Source organism: Lynx rufus, unplaced genomic scaffold (assembly GCF_022079265.1).
Source record: "Lynx rufus isolate CCGP_SWC_20201006 ecotype Redwood Valley unplaced genomic scaffold, mLynRuf1.p SCAF_19, whole genome shotgun sequence".
In the NCBI taxonomy this organism is placed as follows: domain Eukaryota; kingdom Metazoa; phylum Chordata; class Mammalia; order Carnivora; family Felidae; genus Lynx; species Lynx rufus.
Genome location: NW_025814833.1, coordinates 10,689,893 through 10,710,670, shown reverse-complemented (window position 1 = coordinate 10,710,670; position 20,778 = coordinate 10,689,893). Strand labels below are relative to the sequence as shown.

Below are 20,778 nucleotides of genomic sequence, written 5' to 3'. Positions count from 1 at the left end.
CAGGGCAACTGTGAAGATGTTTCCAGGAAAGAGTAGAGGACAGTGATTTAATATTTATGAAGAAATGGAGCAAAGAGGTATCCGAGGCTTTGGTGTAGTCTCTATGCTTTCTTAGCTGTCAGATAACTTTCAAACACTTTTTAAATCTCAAAAAAGAGGATATGTATCAGTGTATTTTCTTTGTTGCTAGGAGAGAGGATTGCTATGGAGATCGATGATCTCGTAATTCCCACTGTGAGCCAGTGACACTCTGGTGGGTCTGGCTCAGTCAGTCTTCAGGCTGAAGGCTATTTGAAGTCATCTTATCCTGGCTCTAGCATGCCATGTACGGGAAGGTCTCCTTAGGTGGGGTGGGTATGAAGGGATGTGGGGGGTTTGGGGTACATTTGTTTTGCCTTTTTCATGCTCTTGTAGAAAAACGAGACTAGAATCCTCCCTTTCCAGTTTTTCGGTTCCAAACTTGATTTTTTTTGGTTTCCACGTTCAAAGGGGCAGTTTTTCCAAATCCTGGGAGAAAGTGCACAGGAGTTTCCGAATGCATTTTTAATTACATTGAGTCATTTGGTTGGTTGAAGTAAGACAAAGTTAAAATGTTGTATTTTTCCTTCTCAGAGTGGCTATTTCAAGGTATTGAATCTTGGAGAAATGGCTTTCGTTCATTTGGACGTCCTATGCTTCTATAGCCTACTCATTTGCACAGCATTTAGTTCTGTGTCTTCAAATGCTGAGATAAAAGGTAAAGCAACAACGGAGTCGTTTTAAAATTTGGGGTATTAACTGTCTTTTCTTTTTTTTTTTCTTTTTAAAAAAAATTTTTTTTCAGCGTTTATTTATTTTTGGGATAGAGAGAGACAGAGCACGAACGGGGGAGGGGCAGAGAGAGAGGGAGACACAGAACCAGAAGCAGGCTCCAGGCCGTCAGCCCAGAGCCGGACGCGGGGCTCGAACTCATGGACCGCGAGATCGTGACCTGAGCGGAAGTCGGACGCTTAACCGACTTAGCCACCCAGGCGCCCCTTAACTGTCTTTTCAACCTACCCTGTTAAAATGCGTAATAAGCAGATGGATTGTTACTGGAAATACTTCAGGAAGTCCATACACAAAAGATGTTCCCACTAGCCAGCCTCACATATGAGGTAACTAATGATAACGAACACTTTGCAGAGTGAAAGCCAAGCTAAAAGACACTTTCCATACCTTTTTGTATAGTCTTCTAAGAAGTAAGTTGCTTATGTGACGCCTCATTGCCTGTCACTCAGCTCACTGGAAAACTTTCTTTATTTGCTATCCTTAACTTTTAAGGCAATTAGATACATACGAAAAATATACAGAGATTCAAGTAAAAGTTAAAAATGACCACAGAATTGCTAAATCATGTCTACTGAATTCTTCTTATTGCAGAAGGTAATTAGAACAATGTATTTCACAAAGATTTCTATCCGTAAGAGTTGAAGCAGTGGGATTGTCATTTCAACCTCAGTAGAAGACCTTCTTTGTTGGTACACGGGCGTCCCAATATCAAAGTATAATTTGTGCCACAGTTTTTTTTTTTGTGGGTTCTTCACCTCAATAAGTATTAAGAAATCCAGCATTAAAATAAATGGGCCGAAATGAATTTATTAGCAGAAAGGCAACATGAGGGTGGCACTATAGTGCTATTAGATTTGCTAGTAATAGAAAAGTTTATAGAATTGTTTGTTTGCTTTTTATCTTTTAAATTAAAAAAAAATTTTTTTTACATTTATTCACCTTTGAGAGACAGAGAGAGACAGAGCGTGAGTGGGGGAGGAGCAGAGAGAGAGGGAGACACCTAATCCGAAAAAGTCTCCAGGCTCCGAGCTGTCAGCACAGAGCCGGATGTGGGACCCGAACTCACTGACCGTGAGATCGTGACCTGAGCCGAAGTCTGACGCTCAACGGACTGAGCCACCCAGGCGCCCCTTAAAATTTTTTTTAATGTTTATTTATTTTTGAGAGAGAGAGAGAGAGAGAGAGAGAGAGAGCATGAGCGGGGGAGGGGGCGACAGAGAGAGGGAAACACAGAATCCAGGCGCCCCTGTTTGTTTGCTTTTTAAGTCACCAGAAGGGGGCGCCTGGGTGGCTCAGTCAGTTAAGCGTCAGACTTCGGCTCAGGTCATGATCTGACGGTTCGTGAGTTCGAGCCCCGTGTCTGGCTCTGTGCAGACAGCTTGGAACTTGGAACCTGGAGCCTGCTTCCGATTCTGTGTCTCCCTCTCTCTCTGCCCCTTCCCCACCGGCGCTCTGTCTCTCAAAAATGAATAAACATTAAAAAGCTTTTTTTTTTAAATCACTAGATGGAGGAGCTATTGCCTTGCACTGTTCCTTACCTCCCCCACCCCCAAATAAAACGGGCTTTTTCCTAATGCCACTCTGCTCAGCTGCCTGACAGTTTTTCTTAAGTCCGTCCAGAGAATGGCCCTGGTTGGCCATACTCTAGGAATAGCTCTGAACTTTAGTTAGCTAGAGGGTTCAGTTAACCAGAATTGAACAACAAGATCTGCTTGTTAATAATTCTTCAGGCATTTAGCCGTAGTAGTCATATTTTACGTTTTCTATCCCTTTTGCCAGGATGTTATATGTATATAGTAAACACTGAATTAATACTGATTGGCTCTTGCTATTAGGTTTACATAATCAAGTGCTCCCATCCTAGGGCAAATTCTGGTCTACATAACCACAGAGATAACTCCATGTTGAATTTCTTGTATCTATGAAAACTTAGTACCGCGCTAGGCAAAGTCATGTTTGCATATAGCAGTAACCTAGACTTTTTAACAGCTTTATCGATATGATTTACATAACATAAAACCCAGCCTTTTAAAGAGTACTGTTCAGGGGCGCCTGGGTGGCTCAGTCGGTTGAGCATCCGACTTCCGCTCGGGTCGTGAACTCGCTGCTTCATGAGTTCGAGCCCCGCCTCGGGCTCTGCGCTGACAGCTTCTGGAGCCCGCTTCTGATTCTGTGTCTCCCTCTCTCTCTGTCTCTCCCCCACTCATGCTCTGTCTCTCTCTGTCTCAAACATAAACATTAAAAAAATTTTTTAAAGTGTACCGTTCAGTGGTCTGTAGCATATCCACAGAGTTGTGTAACAGCCCCAACTCCTCAGTTCCAGAATATTTCTATTTCTCCAAAAAAAAAAAAAAAAAAAAATCAAATCTTTAATCAGCAGTCATCTGTTATTCTTCCCTTCCTCCAGCCCCCCGGGCAACCACGAATTGACTTTTGTCTCAGTGGATTTGCGTCTTCTGGGTATTTCATGTAAATTGGTCTCATGTGATTCTTTTGTGACTGGCGTCTTTCATTTAGCTTAATGTTTTTGAGGTGCTTGCATGCTGTAGCTTGTATCACTACCTCACTCTTCCTTATGGCTGATGATATTCCATTGTATCGATGTACTACAGTTTCGTTCTCCATTCACCAGCTGATGGACATAGGGAAGTAATCTAGACTTAGCAATTTTTGTCGTAAGAGACAGGACAAAAAAGTAAAAATGTTTTATGGATTTTCTTTCAGTTAATCCTCCTCAGGATTTTGAGATAGTAGACCCAGGATACTTAGGTTATCTCTGTTTGCAATGGCAACCTCCACTGTTTCTGGATAAGTTTGAGGAATGCACAGTAGAATATGAATTAAAATACCGAAACATTGATAGTGAAGACTGGAAGGTAAGTAAAGCACACACTTGCGATATGTTGCAATAGCAGTGCGATTATGAGGCGCTTTCTTGTGATTTTTAATGTCCCTGTCCATTCTAATTCCTGTCTCTCCGTAGCTATCATTAAGAAATAAGAAGGTGCCGTGCCCGCTGCTATCTCCCGCGTCCTGCCACATCTATTTGCATCCTCCCCAGTATTAAGACTACCATTAGAAGTCCAGGGGAAACAAAATACGTGGTCCCACCCGTGGAATATGGACTTGAATAATACACATTTTATTGTGTTTTCCAGTTACTTATATGCTTCTATACGGGTCTTATGTATGCTACTGGACTGTGAGCTTTCTCTTTGTAAAAATTAAGCCTCATTTATCTTTGTACTGGCCCCATAGAACACGGCACAGTCCTTTGCATATATTATAGTAAGTGTTCAGTGGACATTTATTGACTTATTAACTACATAGTCAAGCATGCTCAAAGATTTTTGTTTTGCGAAGCATACTGTTACCTTCCTAATTCAGCTAGGCAGTTTCAAGAGACCATTCAAATCAAACATTTATGGAGGATCCTTTTGTACCACGCACTTGGCTACGTATCGGGAACACAAGGATAAATGACATGATTGTAGTCCAGTTGCCTCCCAGATTTCACTGTATATGATTCCTGAAGTGTTCATGTGATATTTGAAATGTGATAAGTCATCTGTCATGTAATATGCATATGGTATCTGAAAATTCTCTTGATTTCAACTTCATTATAGGTCAGGTTCCTGCCGTAGAGTCTCTTTTTCAGAATTTTTGGGGGTTATTTTGAATAATATATTAAGATTCGAACGATCTCACCGCATGATATAATATGCACAAATGAGCTCTGCCAGGATTGTATCTAGGGCTTTGTATCAGATAATCGTGAGGAATTTCTTAGACACTCAGAACCCCCCCGCCCCCCCGCCCCGTGACTACTTAGCCGTAATAATGTGGCTCACGATGCTGTCTCTGCTTATAAGCTTGACTTTGTCTCATCTTCTTATCAAACAGACCATCATTACCAAGAATCTACATTACAACGACGGGTTTGATCTTAACAAAGGCGTTGAAGCAAAGATACACACGCTTCTGCCCCCGCACTGCACAAATGGATCAGAAGTTCAAAGTTTATGGTCAGAAGCTACTTACTGGAAACCACCACAAGGTTAAAACAAAGCTCTCCTTTCATATTGAATACTGCCAGGACAATCCATATGGGAAATAAGGCCCCTTAACTCTTATATATCAGACTGTATGTAGAAGTGAATGCGTGGCAACAAATAGAATTCTTTTTAGGAGTGGGTGACTGGCCTTTTTGAATCCTTTACATCAGCAAACCCATCTTGTTAGGTTAATATAGTTCCCAGTTTGGGAGTCATATTAGTAAATATGCACGTGAGTGTTTGCTCAACTGCCCAGAGCATCATAGAAATAGTCATTTAGTGCTTTTGCATATGCTTACGCTAGTATCGTTAAATGAGCCCTCAAAGGGTTTTGATTTTGCATGCCCCACTTACAATGAAGTGATCTCTAACAACTTCCTTTTGGTATAGTTCTGATTATGTTGACTGCTAAATGAAAAGGAGGGGTCAAAAGAAATGAATTAAAATTGCATAGTGACTTCCCAAATGAGTCATCCCCGTGCCTTTCAAGCATTGACAGTTCATTCATTCCTTAGGAAGTCAGGAAACCAAGATTCAGGAAATGGATTGTGTGTATTACAACTGGCAATATTTACTCTGCTCCTGGAAACCTGGTCTGGGTGTCCATTTTCATACCAGTTATCAATTGTTTTACTGGTAAGTATTTTTATAATAAGAATCCCATATTAAGAAAATATCTATAAAAACGAATCTGCTGTATGAGTAGTATTTTCACTAAATGAAATACAGTATTCTTCAGAGCTGCATTTACGATGAAGGTTGTTTACAGTTATTTGGAGTTTTCGACGGGAAGAAGTAGGTTTAGGCTGTAGCTACTGGAAAGGCACTCTCTGGGTGATAGAAAGATGGCAACGTTGTTCCCGTGCCGGATTAAATTTTGTGTTCTTCAGATACATAGGATTATAGCCTCAAAACTTTCGGCATATTCTATACTCGCGCCTTTTAAAAAGCAGGCACCTGTTACAACTGGATCCTTTTTCTGACTTCTCTTTTTTAATGACCACTGAGGCTTGGAAACTTACAGCCGTCCTGAATCTCCCATCTCCTCCGTTGCTTCATTGTTTCACGGTAACATTGAACCCTGCGTTCTGACACTCCTTTTTAAGGTCGCACATCTCTTCGTGTCCTATTCGTTCTGCACGCTGTAGCCAGATTTATCTTCCTATCTTCCTATTTTCATATGCCACTCTTTTGCTCCAAAACTTCGAGTGGCTACTCATTACCTCCCGGATAAAAATCTAAGGTGGCGTTCAAATTTCTGCCTCTCTGTATCACTGCTTTCCCAACATGACCTTTTCCTGTCACCAGTGTGAATGTTCCACCCCATTTAGACCCATCTCTACATTTTTTTTCTCACCCGTGTTATGATCTTTTATGCCTCTGTGTGCATTGCTATCTGGAATGTCCTCTGGCTTTCTCACCAACTCTTATCTGTCTTTCAAAGCCCATCTGGTATTCAATTTCATTAACCCTTTATTGATCATATCAACTTCTGTTCAGTTTTTCTCTGAACTATTACACATTATAGCTCTCAATTACTTGTCTGGATGGCATTTAAATTTTTGTCACGTATTGTGCGCTTTGTCTCCTCCCTTAAATTAAAAAATACTTTTTTAATGTTTTATTTATTTTTGAGAGAGAGAGAGAGAGAGAGCACGAACAGGGGAGGAGTGAGTGAGAGAGGGACACAGGATTGGAAGCAGGCTCCAGGCTCTGAGCTGTCAGCACAGAGCCTGATGCAGGGCTTGATCTCACAAACCATGGGACCGTGACCTGAGCTGAAGTCAGGTGCTTTACCGACAGAGCCATCCAGGCGCCCCTGCTCCCTTAAATTTTTAAGAGATTGGTGGGCAGGAACTGTTTCTTACATTTCTCTTAACTATCTCAGCTGTGCTATGGCCCATAGTAGATAATCACAAAATATTCATTAAATGAATGACACAAATGATGAGAGTATCCGTACACTGATAAGTATGTATTGGAATTTATGCATTTATTAAATAACAGTAAAAAGCAAGAGAGGACAAAGTGTAACTCTTTGTGAGTTTCAGGCCCAAGTTATATTGGCTTTTTTCTTTAGAAAAATGATAATAAAGGGGCGCCTGGGTGGCGCAGTCGGTTAAGCGTCCGACTTCAGCCAGGTCACGATCTCACGGTCTGTGAGTTCGAGCCCCGCGTCAGGCTCTGGGCTGTTGGCTCGGAGCCTGGAGCCTGTTTCCGATTCTGTGTCTCCCTCTCTCTCTGCCCCTCCCCCGTTCATGCTCTGTCTCTGTCCCAAAAATAAATAAAAACGTTGAAAGAAAAAAAAAATTTAAAAAAAAAATGATAATATGTAAGTGATAGGTATAAGCTATTAAGCATCCTGAGAACTGGGTTCTAATCCCTGCTCTGGCATCATTTAACTTCGTGGTCTTGGGCAAGCAGTCTTCCTTTTTTGGGGGTCTCAGTTTTTTCATCTGGAATCAGAGGGGTCAATTTCTATGGTCTAATTTATTTTTTCATTAATTCAACAAATATAAAGAAGTTGTTAAATGCCAGCATTGTTCTAGATAAAAAGGCTGAAAGTGTGAATAAGCAAAGTCCCTGCCCTCTTCCGCATTATCTTCATTTTACTAGTGAGGGAGAAATACTGACATCTTAGAAGCTGGAAAATAAGGGTACCCACTGGCACAACATAAATCTGGGTCAAGTCAAGCCTAAAACTCAAGTCTCCCCAACTCTAATCAGGTGAACTAATCAAGTAGTTAGTTCTGTCCAAAGGAAATACTTGGCTGGTTGAAAAGGCAAGTTTCAGCTTCTTATAGAATGCTCGTATTTTCTTTTCTTTCTCTACAGCCAGTATATCGCTATCAGCTATTGTAGTAAAAAATAAAGTATATTTTCACTATCATAAAACGTTCTCCCCCACCATGAAAATAAGTAACAACTTGGGGTAACAAACAAACAACAGCAACCAACTAAATACTTGGCATAAAGTGAATTCAGTAGAGTCTGGATATTTGAAATCAGCACCTTACCAACTGCTAGACTGACTTAATTTCAAAAGGGATTTTGACTGCTTTTACAGATGTCACATTTTGCATTGCAAGCTGTTCTTTAGGAAAATAAACCAGGCATTTGTTGCTTTGAAAATCAGTAGGGAAATCCCCCCTAATTCCTGTTAGCCTTATTACTGGAAAGAGGTTGACTTTCAATGATATGGCAACATTTCTTGGCTGAGAGGATGGGAAATTAGATATTTACTTGCCAGACAGCTCTTCTTTCTCTTTTTGTGATTAAAAACGTTTGTAAACATACTTATTTATTTGTTTTTGAGAGAAGGCTTAAGTAGAGGAGGGGCAGAGAGAGAGACACACACAGAATGTGAAGCAGGCTCCAGGCTCTGCACTTTGAGGGCAGAGCCTGACGCGGGGCTCAAACTCACGAACCGTGAGATCATGACCTGAACTGAAGTCGGATGCTTAACCGACTGAGCCACCCAGGCGCCCCTCTTCTTTTTCATTTTGACCCCTCTGTTGACTTTGCTGAGGTTTATCTCTTGATGTGCATTGTCTCCTCAAAGGAATTTCATTCATTTTATTAAATATAACAGTATTTTGTAAGTCTGCTTTTAAATCTGCTTTCTTCTAATATAAGTTCTCCGGTACAATAGAAAAAAGGCAGTATCGTCCAGGATTATGTATGTAAACTCCGGGTTTTTAAGATAGAAATCTTACTCTTTGATTCACAAATCCCACGGGCAAGTCAACATAACCTAAGTGCGTGAGTAAGAATCCTTGCCTTATCTTTGAGATTTTGTTAAAACCCCCACCAGATTGTAATCTCTGCGAAATTATGGACTACGCCTGCTTTCCTTACTATTGTATCCCTAGCATATGACATAGGATTTGTCATAGAGTTGGTGCTCGATCAATATGGCATGTCATTACATGACTTTTTTATTCACTTGATATCTTAAGATAATTGAAAATTGAATACCACAATACTGCAAGATACTGGAAAACACAGTTCTCAACAATACTTCTTTTACAGGTATGATGGCTTGGACCATGCCACACAGTGTCCTGATTACATCAAGGTTGATGGACAAAATATTGGATGCAGGTTTCCCCATTTGGAGGCATCAGACTATAAAGATTTCTACATCTGTGTTAATGGATCATCAGACTCTTATCCTATCAGACCCAGCTATTTTATTTTTCAGCTTCAAAATATAGGTGAGTTAAACAACTTTAAAATGTTTCTAGCTTGGTCCATTTACAACCACATGGCAGAGAAAAGATGGAGACAGAGATATAGGGAAACTTATGGAAATGCAAAGCCAGAAAAAGGAGGGCCAAATCGAGCCTATGAAGAACCTCTTATGAAATATAGAAGCACAGGGGTAAGGAATTGAATGAAGAATAATTTTTTTAGAATTTTTATTTCAAATTTAGTGTATTCCCCGGCTTCCAAAAGTCGGTCTCCTGTACAGTATTTTTGTCTAGTGTTAATGATGGAGGATTTCACACGTCAGTAGGCGAATAGTTGTATATTCTGAGTCTGAACTCCTGGTTCTGACAGTTACGAGAATGACAGGTTCTAGAGTTAGTCATGCCTGGCTATGAATCTTGGATTTACCACTTTCTAGCTGTATGACTTTGGGCAAGTTACTTTTAGCATCTGTTCCAATCTCCTTATCGGTAAAATGAGGATAATAGAGGACACTTCATAGGTTTATTGCGAGACATGAGTGAGTTTACCCCTGGTTCAGCGCCTGACACACCATACGCTCTAAATAAGAGTTAGCTATTAATGAAAACAGTAGCAGTAATGGTTGTGGTAGTTGTTTCTAATGCTACCAAATGGAAAAAATGACTGTAATGCTTTGGATCGTCTAACTTTTCTCTTGGACTTTAATATTTGCCAATATGCGACTTACCAAAAAATTAGTTTCCAAAAGAGCCACGTTTCTCAATACATTGGTCTTGGTTGGCAAGCAGGTTTGATATGAATTCACATTATAGAGATTGGTCTTGAGCCACTTGATTTATCTTAGAGGCTTCCGTCACTAGGTGTCCCTAGCTTTTGATAAGAGCGACCGCTCAACTTCGTAACCTCCATGTTGAAACGGTTTCCTTTTGCTTTTCAGTTAAACCTTTGCCACCAGACTACCTTAGTCTTACTGTGAAGAACTCAGAGGAAGTCAACCTGAAATGGAGCATGCCTCAAGGGCCCATTCCGGCAAAATGCTTTATTTATGAAATTGAATTCACCGAAGATGATACAACTTGGGTGGTATGAACATTGCGTTTATTTGTGAAAATCAGAAACGTAGCCTTTATTTACTTATTTACTTATTTATTTATTTAGAGGGAGAGAGAGCACGAGTTGGGGAGGGGCAGAAGGAGAAGGAGAGAGAGAATCCTAAGCAGGCTCCGCCCCCCCAGTGCAGAGCCCATCTCAGGGCTCATTCACAACTGTGAGATCATGACCTGAGCTGAAAGCAAGAGTCGGACGCTTAACTGACTGCGCCACCCGGTCACCCTGCCCTTTATTTTTTTGATTTTATTTTTATAAGCGTAGCCCTTTGCACAAAACAGCAAACATGTGAACCCATAGGAGGTTCACAGAGGAGGTTGCTAGCCACACGAGGAATAGAATATGACATGTGTCTTGATTTTCAGAAAACCGTATAATTTGGCGGACAAAAGAAAGATGTTTGCTTGCAGTCTGAAAGCATGATCAGTCATACCAATTTTATTTTATGTATTTATTTTTTTCAATATATGAAATTTATCGTCAGATTGGTTTGCATACAACACCCAGGGCTCTTCCCAACAGGTGCCCTCCTCAATACCCATCACCCACCCTCCCCTCCCTCCCACCCCCCATCAACCCTCAGTTTGTTCTCAGTTTTTAAGTGTCTCTGATGCTTTGGCTCTCTCACACTCTAACCTCTTTTTTTTTTCCTTCCCCTCCCCCATGGGTTTCTGTTAAGTTTCTCAGGATCCACCTAAGAGTGAAAACACATGGCATCTGTCTTTCTCTATAAGTCATACCAATTTTAAAGCTCTATTAGGGTTTCAGAGATAATCGAGTCACTTGTTTCCAATATCGTGCCAATAAATCAAAATTGCCGAAGGCAGTTGTGGGGTGGGTTATGAGAAGGCCTTAGGTGAAATGAAAACAAAACAAAAAAACACGCACATAAAAACCACTCCTTGAGGAGCAAGCATCAGGTCAGAAGTAGACCCTGGCAGGGCTGTCTGAATTGCTTGCTGTGCAGAAGAGGGGCTAACTGGGAAAACAGGCAGTGGTTGCAAGACCAGTCACCCCCGGCACCAACGAGGTGATGCTGCCTTCAGCCCCACCTCGTCATGTTAATTTTATTCATTGGTTTCCAACTCAGAGAGTGGTGGAGACCGAAAGGGAGTCGTTAGTTCTAATCAGTTCGTTGCATATACAGATGAATTGATTTACGTGTCCCAAGGAAGCGGACTGACTTACAATCAAATCACGCAGCTCTTCCCGGTCGACTACATGATGCCGGGTTCCCAAGAAAAGTTACAACAAAAGACAAGCTCTTATGTTGGGTGAGGAACACTGTTCGGCCCTTTGAAATGCCGAAACGGAAGTAATTTCCTCAGCGATTTGTTTCTTCCTTTGAGATCGTCCAGCCATGTGTATTCTCATATCGGAAGAAGTAATTTCACGCGAAGCCCTGAGCTCTGTCACACACGTTGTATGGCAGTTAACCAAAATAAGAATAAGGAGGGGGAAAGCAAACTTGATGTGTATGAACTCTGTAGTTTCCATAGAGACAACATTCACATGATGGACTCTCTTTTTGCTAACTCAGTGTGTGTAGCATTTTCCAGTTGATGGAACCTGAGAAACTTGACACGAATCTGAATACTGGCTCTCAGAAACGCCAATGCTATCTAGGCATTTTGCCCTGTCGCACATGCCCTTCACTACAGGTGATTCATTATCCCTGTAGAAAAAATGTAAATTAGAGGTAAGGAAGGGGGGAAAATGAAAAAAGAAAAAAAAAACCCACCATAGGGAGAGATAATCAGTGTTAAGATTCTGGTATATGCCCTTCCAGTCATTTGACGCGTATGTTTTACGGAACAAAATCCACGATGAAAGAGACAGATCAAATGGGATCTATCTAGCGGCAATCAGATCCAATGATGGCATCTTATCTTTACTTGGCTTTCAGACTACCACCGTCGAAAATGAGATACGCATCGCAAGAATATCAAATGAAAGCCAACAATTATGCTTTTTGGTAAGAAGCAAAGTGAACATCTATTGTTCGGATGATGGAATCTGGAGTGAGTGGAGTGACGAACAGTGCTGGAAAGGTAGGAGAATAAGAGCAGTGACTACGTGACTGTAGCTCTTTGCTAGCGAGTTAATTTTCTTATGGTCTGTTTTGTAATCGTGGAAATCAAAATGCTCTTGCATATAGTCTATAAACAGAGAAGATAAACGAGCAAGCACCTCAAACATAGGCTTACGGAAAAATCTCATATTCAGTTTTAACTGGGAGTAAACTAGTTTAAGAATCTTGTCATAGCTCTCTCAGCAATATTCTTGTGTTTCTGACCGTCACTAAAGAAAATATGCTAGTTCCTTCTGGGGGAAGCCTATTTTTTTTTTTAAATTAATATTTATTTATTTTTGAGAGAGACAAAGTGTGAGCAGGGGAGGGGCAGAGAGAGAGGGAGACACAGAATCCGAAGCAGGATCCAGGCCCCGAGCTGTCAGCGCAGAGCCCGACGAGGGGCTCGAACTCACGAACTGTGAGATCGTGACCTGAGTTGAAATCAAGAGTACACTTGTTTTTGAGTGTCTAGTGCCTGATGAGTATTTTTCCGATTAATATGTCATCATTGGTAAAAGCATATGTCATTCACTTCCACTTCTGACTTAAAGTGACTTATGATAAAAAAGACGTATTCAAATTAAATAACAAGATAAGCTAAAAAGCCTTGAGACTGGCGCAAGATGTTATCGTGTTTGACAGTATACTAGCTTTATCAACAGAAGTTACCAACAATTGTCGAAAGGTGAAGGAAATTAACTCAGCATCGCTCTTTTAGATATACAGCTATGTAAATACATGTATAGATGTAGATACAGACAGATACTGGCATCTATCAATCATTCATATTTTTATATTGTACCATTATAATAGAGTCCCTGTTAGACTGTTATCTCCCCTATCATATTGATATCATTGTTCTCTTTCATTCATCAAATCTTTATAAAGCACCTAATATGTGTCAGACTTTTTCAGGCTTTTGACATATAGCAGTAAAAATCCCTGTCCTTGCAGAATTGATATTTTGTTCTCATATTGACTAGAGATAAGCAATGAAGAAGCCAACTGTATCATATAATTACTAAGGGCTATGAAGAAAAAACAGGTAGAAAGGGAGAACTCAATTAACCGAGACATGTGTGGAATCAGAAAGAACACGTACGGGTTCCGTTACTCATTTTTGTCACTGGCATAAGACATCTGGAGAGTGTGGAATTGACATGGAGAAAATCATGTCCTGAATTATATCTTATCCTTAGTCAATGCATAGTTTAAAGTGGGTATGGTGAGTTTTTAGTCGCATCCTCAAAATAATACATCCTTTAATGTGTATTCTATACAATCTTAACGCAATATTGATGACCCATCAACTCCGGGAGGGGTCCGTACGGGAACCCTGCTTCAAGGATAGATGTAAGGGCATTCGAGTTGATGTTGAAGAAGTTGCATAGGGCCTTTGTAAAGTCTGTATAAAACTTTTAAGCAAAGGCCTTCTTTCTCAGTGTACAGTTTAACCTTGGACCGATTCACCTTTGTTGTCAGGTGGCGGGGGGAGAAGCCTCTCCTGTGGCTTCTGTCAGCCCCTGAACATTGGCCTTCAGCTGATCATTTGTGGGAAGGCCTAAGAGAAATTCTGGCCATCTGTTTCCTCTGGGGTGAGGGGTGTGGTTTTCTCAGGGAGCCATGGGATTTGTCTTTTAACTGCAAGATACCTATGGGTAGGAAGAACACCCCTTGGGATCTAATAAGGTCCTCGTGAGTGGGAGGGTGAATGGCCACGAATCTTTCCAGCTCCTCTCTAAAATGGCATGATCCTCATAAAGTGGAGGTGAAGAGGCTTTATAATTTCAAAGATGTGCTTCTGTTCATGGGACATGAATTCTTTGTGGCGGGGGTCCAGGATATACCTGAAAAGGACATCGTATAGGAATACCTGAAGCCCTGGAAAGTAGGAGGAGTTATAAGGGATAGCCAAGTGAGCCCCACCACCCTTCTTGGGTGCTTCTGCTAAAATCACTTCCTAGCTTTCAGCATTTATACAGGTCACCTGTATACCCTGGGACTGGAGATCAGGCCAGAGTGCTCTCTGTAAATGTTATAGGAAAAGCGAAGCTAAGATAGGCAGATGGAGCTGGATTTTGAAAAGGGGAATTTACACCGGATGTTGACTTTAATGTTTGTTTTGATTTATGTTCCTTCATCTCGTTAAGGGAGTCCCTAAGGCTAGCCATTATATTCCTTTGTGTCCCATTTTTAGTTTAGTTTTTCCACAGACATCAATAGGACGAGTGGTCTCTAAAAAAAAAAAAAAAAAAAGGCAATCTAGGAGTCCGATTCAAAAGATCCATTGTCTGGCCATTGATAAGCAGGACCTATTAATCTGAATAGTGACTCAAACCAGTACGTTTCTCTAGGCTTAACCACAGACACAAGAGATATCCCAGAGGAGAGTGCAAAAGATGCAGCCCTCACAAGATCCAGCATAAGAAAACAAAGAGCTTTATCATCATAGTGAGACAATGAAGGTTGAGGTGACAAACGGCCCCTTATGGCCTGGGACCCCTTCTGCCAAAATTCCCCTGAGAACTGGCAGGGTCAGACAAAGAAACCTCACTGTAGACCTAGTTGAGCCCAAGTTTTGGTTTGTAAGTTGGACCCAGTCCTGACTACGGTCAGCTCAGAGCCACAGCCTGCTTGTCCGTCTGCCAAATGCACACTGGTACATGCCCCCTTTGGTTAGCAGAACATTCTCACTGGTCATAAAGCCAAACTCGCAAGGCCTGGAAAATGACAAAGGGGAACAGGAAAAGGATCAACAAAAAAACACAAGCACTAATACCAAATCTTTACCAAAGGTACTATACCCAAGGAGCTAGTTCCATAAATATTTTCTCCTGCCAATCTAAATTTAGAAAAAGAAAAGGACTCTCCCCACTCTTGCTCTCATCAGATCCTGCAGGCAGAGATCCAGGAGACTGACATGCTAAGAATTCTTACCGGCCAGTTAAAGATTAGCCTGTACACGTACTATAATAATGGGGTATTTCAAAATACCTTATACTGTACTCACTCTTCTTCTTGGGATGGTGTGAAATGAATGCAAAAATGCCTAAGTGATGAGATGAACTGAGATAGATGATGTAGGCGTTATGGCATAGCATCAGGCTACTGTTGACCCGATGATACATCAGAAGGAGGATCATCTGTTTCTGGACTGCAGCTAACCACGGGTAAAATCAAAACCATGGACAAGGACAGGGGGTTGAGGCACTACTGTAATTAGATGTTTTGCCCTTTCACAGAGATAGGTTATTCAAATAGAGATTGGCTCTCGTAATAGCTCTCTCTCAGAGCCAGCCCCCCCATCTAAATTCGTTTATGTAGTTAAGGGAGAGGTAAATGTTTTTCTTGAGTCTGGTGGGTCTTGATTGCCTTCAGCTCAAAATAATCCCCATGCCAAAGTGGCATATTTTCTGGTGATGTAGTCCGCTTTCCGTCACCAGCTCTTGCTTGCTACGGCATTATATGATACAATATAAACCTTTGACGTAGGGCGCCTGGGTGGCGCAGTCGGTTAAGCGTCCGACTTCAGCCAGGTCACGATCTCGCGGTCCGTGAGTTCGAGCCCCGCATCAGGCTCTGGGCTGATGGCTCGGAGCCTGGAGCCTGTTTCCGATTCTGTGTCTCCCTCTCTCTCTGCCCCTCCCCCGTTCATCCTCTGTCTCTCTCTGTCCCAAAAATAAATAAACGTTGAAAAAAAAAAAAAAAAAAAACCTTTGACGTATTGAGAGTTAAGGGATAGGGGCGCCTGGGTGGCTCAGTCGGTTGGGCGTCCGACTTCGGCTCAGGTCATGATCTCGCGGTCCGTGAGTTCGAGCCCCGCGTCGGGCTCTGTGCTGACAGCTCAGAGCCTGGAGCCTGTTTCAGATGCTGTGTCTCCCTCTCTCTCTGCCCCTCCCCCGTTCATGCTCTGTCTCTCTCTGTCCCAAAAATAAATAAACGTTGAAAAAAAAAAAAAAAAAAACCTTTGACGTATTGAGAGTTAAGGGATAGGGGCGCCTGGGTGGCTCAGTCGGTTGGGCGTCCGACTTCGGCTCAGGTCATGATCTCGCGGTCCGTGAGTTCGAGCCCCGCGTTGGGCTCTGTGCTGACAGCTCAGAGCCTGGAGCCTGTTTCAGATGCTGTGTCTCCCTCCCTCTCTGACCTGCCCCCATTCATGCTCTCTGTCTCAAAAATGAATAAACATTAAAAAAAAAATTAAAAAAAAAAGAGTTAAAGGATACACAAGACCTGTAATCACTTAGCTAATATGTTATCCTTTTTTGATGAAATTTTCTCAGGTCAAATTTTAAACAAAATCCTCTCAGAAAAGAATTGAGCTTTGGGGAGTTGTTTTGCTGAGTGAAATGAAGGGATGTTACAGTATAGTGAAGTGATTGTTCTGTATAAAAAGTGCACAAATGAAAGGAATGCTATATGCAGATAGAACCGTGGTATCTATCCACCAGGAAATAAGGCAGAAGTTGCCAACTTTAAGGCATTTCTTCACTAGTTACTGGTTTATAAAATAATTAACTTTGAAAAATAACTGTAAACTCTAACTGAGCCTCTTTTCTTGTGATTTTTAATCCCAGATGACATATGGAAGGAAACCTTGGTATTTTTCTTGACACCATTTGCTTTTGTCTCATTGTTTGTTTTGTTAGTAACTTGTCTGCTTTTGTACAAGCAAAAAGCTGTACTGAAAATGGTAAGTTGTGTAACATAATGTTTAGCCTGAGATAGTAGATAGCCTTTCAGACTGATTGACAGTTGACTTCTGGGAGAGAATGTGGCAAGCTAAGTGTAGACAGTGGCTTTAAAACTCAGGGAATAGAGACCTGTAGCTGACAAGCAAGAGTCAAGCTTTCAGTTTGGACCCATTGCTATTTAATATCATTCAGCGTTTCTTCTCTGTGGTCCACAGACCGCATGGACATTTGGTCTGCATTTAGAACTGATGGACCTATATTTTATAATGTTTCCTGTACACCGTGGGTGTACAATTGATGTAGTATGGATTATGATGATTGTCTGCAGAAAATACAATAATTTAAAAACTCAACGCTATTAAGCTAAATTTGGCGGTAGGTTTACTTTTGTTGAAATATAGGAACAATGGCTCAGAACATGAAACACTGTTTACTTCTAGATTAGGGAACAATACGAGGAAAGAGTTACAGGAGAAAAGCAGGATTGGGAGGAAGAAAAGAGTTACTTAAACTGGATGGAGACTGAAATAGATTACTAGTCTGTCGCAGGCCGATTTCACAAAAATTGAAAAAAAAGTTGCCCGCCCTCAAGGAGTTCATACTCTAGTTGGGGGAGAATAGACTCCATAAAAAATATAACCTGCACTGTGAGTTGTTTTTAGATGATTCCTATTTGAGTTGTATGGAGACTATTATAGAATTTCAGAAGATGAAGGTCACTACGGGTTTGTGGGCTTTAAGGAGAAATTGTGACTTGGAGAAAAATCTCTTAATGCCAAGTCTTTTAAAGATAAAGGGAAATTTGAATGTGTATGAAATATTTCACTTTATTTCTCTGCTGAATGCTTTTTTTAAATCTGTTTCTCTGTGGTACTAGTCTGAATTAAAACAGTTTATGTTATTAATGACTATTTGTTAGTAACGGAGTTCTTCCTTAATTTCAGATCTTTCAGAGGAAAAAAGAAGTCTTTTCTCATCAAGACACATTCTGTTGACTGAATAACTTTCAGTCTTATGGCCAAATGTTCAACGAGTCTTATTAAATGGAATGTTTTCTCCAAAAAATTTAATAAATCTACCTTAAAAGCATTGTTGTATTTAAGTAACTTTAGAATACTCAAATCCTGCAGTACATTTCCTGGATTCTATTAATAGGTTTTTTCCTTATTAATCCCTGGTCAGAGTGATACACATAGATAAGTCAAGTGTTGGGTCAGATCTACTTACTGATATATTAATAAAACAATGTGATTTTATAACTTGTACTAAGCCAGAGATATTATTAAATCTTGGAAGATGAGATTCTAATTTTAAAAAAAATTTAATTTTTAATGTTTATTTATTTTTGAGAGATAGAGATAGCGCAAGCAGGGGAGGGGCAGAGAGAGGGAGACAAAGAATCTAAAGCAGGTTCCAGGCTCCGAACTGTTAGCACAGAGCCCGACGTGGGGCTCAAGCTCACAAAGCGTGAGACTATGACCTGAGCTGAAGTCGGACACTTAACCAACTGAGCCACCAGCACTCTTCTAATTTTTTTTTTAATTGTACTTGTGATGAATGTATTCATCATAAGTAAGATTGTTTGGCTTTAAGAGTAACCTGTGGAGGGGCGCCTGGGTGGCTCAGCCGATTAAGCCTCCGACTTCGGCTCAGGTCATGATCTCGCGGTCCGTGAGTTCGAGCCCCGCGTCGGGCTCTGTGCTGACAGCTCAGAGCCTGGAGCCTGTTTCGGATTCTGTGTCTCCCTCTCTCTCTGACCCTCCCCTGTTCATGCTCTGTCTCTGTCTCAAAAATAAATAAATTTAAAAAAAAAAAAGAGTAACCTGTGGAGTGGATTAATAAGAAGCAAGAAGTTTTCAACACATTCATAGTCTAAATGTGTGCTTTACATTTCGCGAAAAAGGTAGAAAGAATGCAATGCATAAAAGGCTGAAAATAATGAAACAAACAGAAAGATCAGATTTGAAAAGTTCAGATGTCACAAATATGCAGTAAAAGCTTCAGAGTTTCCTGTGCTCGTTGGCAGACAGCATTTCCTACTTTCTGACGGTGTGATTCTTTTCTTTCTTTCTTTCTTTCTTTTTTTTTTTTTAAAGTTCAGGCACTAAAAGGCAGCAGCCTTTGAAATCACTCAGAGGTTTTTTAAAAGTACATCCACCTTTCAGACTAATTGACAGTTGACTTCTGGGAGAGAATGTGGCAACCTAAGTGTAGACAGTGGCTTTAACACTTAGGGAATAATGACCTATAGTTGACGAGCAAGTGTCAAGCTTTTAGTATCATTCAGCGTTTCTTCTCTGTGGTCCACAGACCAATAGAGTGGGCATCTCCCGGGAGCTTATTAGAAATGCAGAATCTCAGACCTTAACCCAAATCTGCTCAACTGGCAATCTGCATTTTAAGAACATCTCCAGGTGGTTCATTTGCACATTCAATTTGAAAAGCACTGATATATAGGAGCATTTTAGAACGAAAGAGATTAAAATAATGTAATGGAGAGGTAGGCCCATGAGCAGGGTAACCATAGCTTTGACTCTTAGTGGTAGTGACCATTTCTCTCTAACTGCCTCTTGTCATCTCGTGATAGGATACATCACCACTTCCCTAAGTAGACCTATCCTGGCTAAACATTAAAACCCCCATGGTAATAGGAATTCAGATGTAATATGATTAGCAAATTATTAAATTCTCAATGAGTTTTGAAGAAGGAGTCCCATATTTTATGTTTCACTGTGCCCTGTTTAATTATATATCCACTCCTGATAGCCAGCATCAGTTCTGATTAGTCTGCTCGGGCTGTACCATAAACACATCCATATCCCAGTTCATGACTATGATTTCTCTCCAAGAGGGGCTGGCCACCAGCATTACTTACCCTTCCCAGTTCTGTGTTGCAGAAGCTCTGTTCCTGGCAAGGGACGTTTGAGGCTCCCTCCCTCCACCTAGCTCCCGCTCCCAGGCACAGCAAACTGAGATTACTGAAGATTCCAGGAATCTTCACCCCAGCTTCCATGTAAGGCAGAGGTCCTATGCTCGGAGGGACAAACCAAGAAGACAAGGGAGACCCCTCCCCTTCCTGCCCCCAAGTCTGGAGTTTTGCATGCGAGGGGTCGTACTGCAAGAATAAAGGTTCCTGCCCCCATCTCTGGAGCAGTAGCAAAGAGGTTCACATAGGGGGACGGTCAGGCCATAAGAACAGGGAGCTCAGTAGCTCTCCCTAAAGGGGCCGACTTTATTTGGAACAGAGACTGGAAAAGTCTGTTTAAGGATAGAGCTACATAGGAGTAACATTTCTATCTCTCACTGTCATTAAGCTGCTATAAATTTGAAGTAGATCTGACCGGTTAAGATGTATACTGAAAGCTCTAGTGTAACCAGGAGAATAAATTTTAAAAATAGTGAACAATCATTAAAGTCACTGAAATACTACACTGAAAATACTCACTTACAAATGAAGGCAATAAAGAAACATGAGTGGGGCGCCAGGGTGGCTCAGTCGGTTGAGCGACTGACTTCGGCTCAGGTCATGAGCTCGAGGTCCGTGAGTTCGAGCCCCGCGTCGGGCTCTGTGCTGACAGCTCGGAGCCTGGAGCCTGTTTCGGATTCCGTGTCTCCCCCTCTCTCTGCCCCTCCCCTGCTCATGCGCTGTCTCTCTCTGTCAAAAATAAACATTAAAAAAAATTAAAAAAAAAAGAAAAAATGAGAAAATAACATGAGTCACAGGAAAAGCAAAAAGTAAAATGGCAGTGATAACTGTTGTAGCAACAACGTTGTGAATTAATCAAAAAGCAGACATTTTGAGACTGGGTTTTAAAAAAAAGATCCAACAAGGGGTGCCTGGGTGGCT

At 41.2% G+C, this 20,778-nt stretch overlaps 1 protein-coding gene across 1 annotated transcript; it reads left to right on the top strand.

The window, feature by feature from the left end:
- Positions 1-645: 645 nt before the first annotated feature.
- On the top strand, positions 646-17,926 carry IL13RA2 (interleukin 13 receptor subunit alpha 2). Its single transcript, XM_047081791.1, has 9 exons — positions 646-736; positions 3,535-3,686; positions 4,714-4,867; positions 5,381-5,501; positions 8,898-9,082; positions 9,997-10,142; positions 12,073-12,217; positions 16,815-16,930; positions 17,876-17,926. The coding sequence occupies exons 1-9, from the start codon at positions 646-648 to the stop codon at positions 17,924-17,926; spliced, it is 1,161 nt and encodes a 386-aa protein (XP_046937747.1).
- Positions 17,927-20,778: the final 2,852 nt, after the last annotated feature.